Below are 5,000 nucleotides of genomic sequence, written 5' to 3'. Positions count from 1 at the left end.
TGGTGGTGGAGGAGAGAGGTGAGGGAAGAAGTCTCTATTCCTGTGTTGGAGGTGTGCGCACACCGTCATTTTTAGACATCCTGGTAGATATCGGGAAGACACTGCTACACTGCCTGTGACAAAATAGCGCTCTGTATTGTAATGGATCCAGTTTGGAAGGATCATTATCTCCTGGTCATTGGCCAATCCATCTCCTACTTTTTTTTTCTCCATTAAATAACTAGTCATAAATTATACGAAGACTATTCTTCAATCTCTACTTTTTCCGTGTATGTAAAGTGAGACATGGGACTCCCCTATTGATCTGATTACTTGGTGGAAGTGCAGACTATGGCGCTGGTTTTGGCTAATCGTTTTATCACATGCTGATCAAATGTTCTCCTTTGCCAAACTCGGATAATGTACATTTTGCTTGGACATTGCATTATCTGAGCACCACATTGTGCATTTCAGTAGAAGAACAACATGCTCCCAGTGGATGAGTTTTTGTTGTGCATGTGCAGAAAGTTGAATGAGGCAGCCGTGTGTGAACAGCCACTGCCGCTGCGCAATACCCTCCAGCTCCCTGTGCTGACCTCTGCCCTTTGTATCCTGTGACACTCAGCCAGTCTTTGTGCCAGAGTTTATTCATGATGGCTGTTCTCTTTCTCCACCCTCCCCCCCCCCCCCAATCACATATGCCACAGTCTTCCTAAGAGATAAATGATTTTCAGCTGCAGTTCAGGCGAAAGAAAAGGCCTGTGGGGGGATGGGGCTGGCCACACGGTGGGAGGGAGGACAGGTTACAGGGGATGGGTGCAGTTCTCCGTTTGTTTTTGAATATGAAAGGCAGGTCTTATTTATTTATTTTTAAATGCAAAAGGAAATTACCACATGAAGTTATTCAGTGTCAACTGCTGCAAAGTGTATGAAAACCAGAGGCCTTGACGATGGTAATCAGTTGTGCTTGGTGTTTTTCCCCCCTTATTTTTCAGTGTCTCAGCATGTCTCCATTGGTCTCCCACTTCTTGAATCCTCCAGTGGTTCAGTGGCAGCTTTGTAAGCGAACATAATTGCCAGGAGATCACTTGACGGTTAATAGCAACAATATGACTGCCTTCTCTCTCCCTCCTCTCCCCCCTCTCTCCCCCCTCTCCCCTCCCCCCTCCTCTTCCCATCCTACTCTGGCGAGCAGGGATCCATTCTGTGCTGACATAGATAAAATGAAAATACACATCAGTAGCTTCAAATGAGCACAAGGATCAACAAGGACATTGCTGTGTGGCAATTTCTCCTTTCTGAGTGGGACAATGCAGTTCAAAATTCTGTACCTTCTAGCACTGAAGGTGTTAAAACACAAACCTCCAGTATTGGAACATAAGTCCTACTTGAATTCCCCTCGTTACACCTTTCCCATGCTTCATGGTATACATACGCACACACACATATATACACACATATATACACACACACACACACATTTTTATTTTAAAGGACGCATTTACGTTGGCGATTTACGTGAATGGTCTTGTTTAATGGTTCAGTTGCAGGTATTACTGGAGTGTTTTTTTTATGCTGTTATGTGCAGGCCACCAGTGAAGGCTGTAGCCGGTGGTGTATGATCAATATGGTGGGTGGTGTGTTTACTGTAACATGCAGGATAGCATCTGGACCTAAAATTAGAATGCAATTCCACACTCTATTGAAACAAACATTTCAAAGGGAGGGAAAGGGGTGTTATGTGGGTGAGTGCTGTTACTTTCTTGCATCTCCTGGCAAGTGTGATTGCTGGATGAAAAACTCGCCAGGTCTAGTGCTTTAGAGAAGTTGAACAGTTACACACTCTCTTTAGTTAACCCCTTTCTGTCCACAGGGGTCTCTAATGCAAAGCATAGCAGGTTATCTTGGCTGGGTTGGGGTTTAGCATGCAGTCATCTGTGAAGTAGTGTTCTGAGGGAAAGCTTCAGAGAAGTCATGAATCTAGTTACTTGTTCACCATGCAAACCACTGAACCACCAACCCGCAGTCTTCAATGTGTGGAAAGAAAAATCGGACTGTGTTGGAGTCGGTGACGAATTCCAAGCGTGGCTGGGATTCCTAAATACTGTACTATTATTTTTGTATATGTTGCAAACTACATTTGATCATCCGACTTGGTCTGCACTTAAAGAATTTTGTGAACAAGAGCGTAGTATCACTGTGCTATAAAACATGGCTTTCTTTAACCTGCTTTGCTGTTGCTGGAGACTAGGCCGTTACCCCTTTAGCATTGCTGGCCCCTCTGGAGGCAAAGGAGTTAAACATTGGCAGGACTGTGGCAAAATTTGTCGCCTGTGCATTTGTCAGAGATGAGCAACTGGTGTAGTGTCTGAGCCAGGTTTTCTGTTTGACGACACCATTGGTGGCCAACTGCAGTCCTCAAGGGTCACCAAACAGGTCAGGTTTTCAGAATATGTCTGCTTCAGCAGAGGGGCTTGTCAGAATGACTGAGCCACCTGTGCTGAAGCAGGGATATCCTGAAAATCTTACCTGTTGGTGACCTTTTGAGTACTGCAGTTGGCCACCCATGGACTGTACAGTGCTGCACATGGGTAGGAGAACCCGTCAGAGTTAACTCTGGGGGATACAGTCAGCACAATTTACAGTAGATTGTAGTCCCAAACAGATCTTGTTGCGTCATCAGTATCCATGGCACATTAGGCCATGTGCTGAGCACAGTGTGTACTTCCTGTTGTCAATATAACACCAAATGTTCCTTGAAATATGAAGTCTATATTTTGCATATAGGCATGATTAATTCTTCATTATCCTTAAAGTTCTTATTCTTTATAATGATAATATGTATAGCACTTTATTCCTTTGTCATTAAAGCTGAAGCGTGTTTAGAATATGTCTCTTCAAATAAATTGAGAATGAGGTATATGAGAACTGGCGAGAAAAAGCTGCATTTCACAGCTCCACTTCCCTTTGGTAGCATAATGAAGATGTACCTAAAAGTAGGATAACATCCTCTTAATGTAACCACTGCATGAATTCCGTCATTTAGATGAAAACTGACGGTGAGAGAGCTAGAAATCAGGGCTGTGTGGCTGCTGTTGTGTGAACGGATTGCACCTCTACGAGTGCAAAAATATTGGCCAAAACGGATCCTGTAAAAGGCAAAACCAACGAGGGGAGAGAAACCAGATACAGAAACAAATAAGTATTTGAAATGGATTTCATGCTGCTTTCTAAAGGGTCACTTTCTACTTTCTGGTGTTGGTTAAATGGACTAGCGGATTCTGCTAACTCGAGCTTATCACAGCCCTTGATGCTGCTGCTTGCTCATCTGATTACACTCCTCAGGGGAATAAGGTTAAGGACATGCTGTTGGTAACTAGAGCATTTTCAGGGCTTTAGTTTAGCAGATGGGCTGCTTGGCTATATCCATACATCTGTCTGCCTGCTGTGGCAGCTGATGCTACGGCTGCATATTGTGTTCTTTTGTTCTGTTCCACCCAACACATGAATGCTAGGAAATAAGTGTGTTGCTGAATTGAAGTTGATGCCCTTATTATTATTTTATTTTTGGTAGGTGAGATAAGCTGTTTGTATTGAATGATAATGCAGCGTGCTCACAGCTGCTTTTCCCCCCCCTTTTTCTATAAAATGTCTTTTTTTTAGTTCAGCCAAATGAATGCCAATTGTTGTTGCCCTTGAAATGAGGTTATTTATAGGTGGTGGATGTGTTCATCAATATTATTCTAACTGTAATTTTGTCTCTTGTAATTTCTCTTAGGAACCACTACCAGGTTGCCTGACACTGCGTGGCCCAGAAGAATTAAGAAAATATGGAATGACATGAAGGAGATTAGCTAACGGATTAACGGCTTTGAGGATAAACACCTCAGTGAGGTGAAGCACAATCTAACGCTCGTGGCTCCAAAGAGCTGTGTGCAGAAATAAGATGGCGGATCCTGGCATGATGAGCTTATTTGGCGAAGACTCAAATATTTTTAGTGAGGGGTTGGAAGGCCTTGGTGAATGTGGATACCCAGAAAATGCTGTCAATTCCATGGCACAACAAATGCCGATGGATCAGGGTTTTGGTACTTTGCAGTCACCACTTCATCATAACCCAAGCAGTCAAAATCAAGCAAAGCTGACCCACTTTGATCACTATAATCAATATGAGCCGCAGAAAATTCATATGATGGATCAACCTAATAGAATGATGGCTAACGCTCCTGGGAATGGTATTGCCTCTCCACATTCACAGTATCACAACACGCCTGTCCCTCAAGTCCCTCATGGTGGACAAATGGGAGTATACCCTAGTATGCAGAATGACCGACATGGACCACCATTTGTGGACAGTGGCTCTATGTGGGGACCTAGGGCTGTGCAGGTGCAAGATCAGATAAGACCACTTTACCAGCAGCCACAGTCGCAGCAGCAGCCGCCGCCAACACCTTCAGGACCCCAAGGTCCTCCTCACCCTCAGCATGTTCAACAGATGGGAAATTACATGGTCAGGGGAGACTTTTCAATGCAACAACATGGCACGCTGCAGTCACAAAGGATGAATCAATTTTCACAAGGGCAAGAGGGTCTTAACCAGGGAAATCCTTTCCTTGGCGCTGCAGGACCAGGCCACTCGTCTCACGTGCCCCAGCAAAATCCCAACATTGGACCTTCCCTGCGTCATTCGGTTCAGCAGTTTCATCACCATCCCCCCGCTACCCTCCATGGAGAATCTGTTGCCCACAGTCCTAGATTCTCTCCTAATCCTCCCCAGCAGGGTGCAGTTAGGCCACAGTCCCTTAATTTTAGTTCTCGCAACCAGACTGTACCTTCACCTACGTTAAACAACTCAGGGCAGTATTCCCGTTATCCTTATAGTAACCTTAATCAGGGATTAGTTAATAATACAGGGATGAATCAGAATTTAGGCCTTACAAACAACACTCCAATGACTCCATCTGTACCTAGATACCCAAATGCTGTGGGATTTCCATCAAATAGTGGACAAGGACTGATGC

General features: G+C 44.3%; 1 protein-coding gene across 3 annotated transcripts in view; it reads left to right on the top strand.

Annotated features, from left to right (window-relative positions):
- Positions 1-5,000, top strand: part of CHD7 (chromodomain helicase DNA binding protein 7) — a 132,186-nt gene that overhangs the window by 23,161 nt on the left and 104,025 nt on the right. For all 3 annotated transcript variants that reach the window (XM_075584040.1, XM_075584038.1, XM_075584039.1), the window contains exon 2: positions 3,758-5,000. This exon is cut by the window's right edge and continues 572 nt beyond it. In XM_075584040.1, the coding sequence (XP_075440155.1) occupies positions 3,926-5,000 (1,075 nt within the window). In that variant the 5' untranslated portion in view covers positions 3,758-3,925. The remainder of the gene's footprint in view (positions 1-3,757) is intronic.

This window comes from Ascaphus truei, chromosome 2 (genome assembly GCF_040206685.1).
Source record: "Ascaphus truei isolate aAscTru1 chromosome 2, aAscTru1.hap1, whole genome shotgun sequence".
Classification (NCBI taxonomy): domain Eukaryota; kingdom Metazoa; phylum Chordata; class Amphibia; order Anura; family Ascaphidae; genus Ascaphus; species Ascaphus truei.
This window is presented reverse-complemented; position numbering and strand designations above follow the sequence as displayed.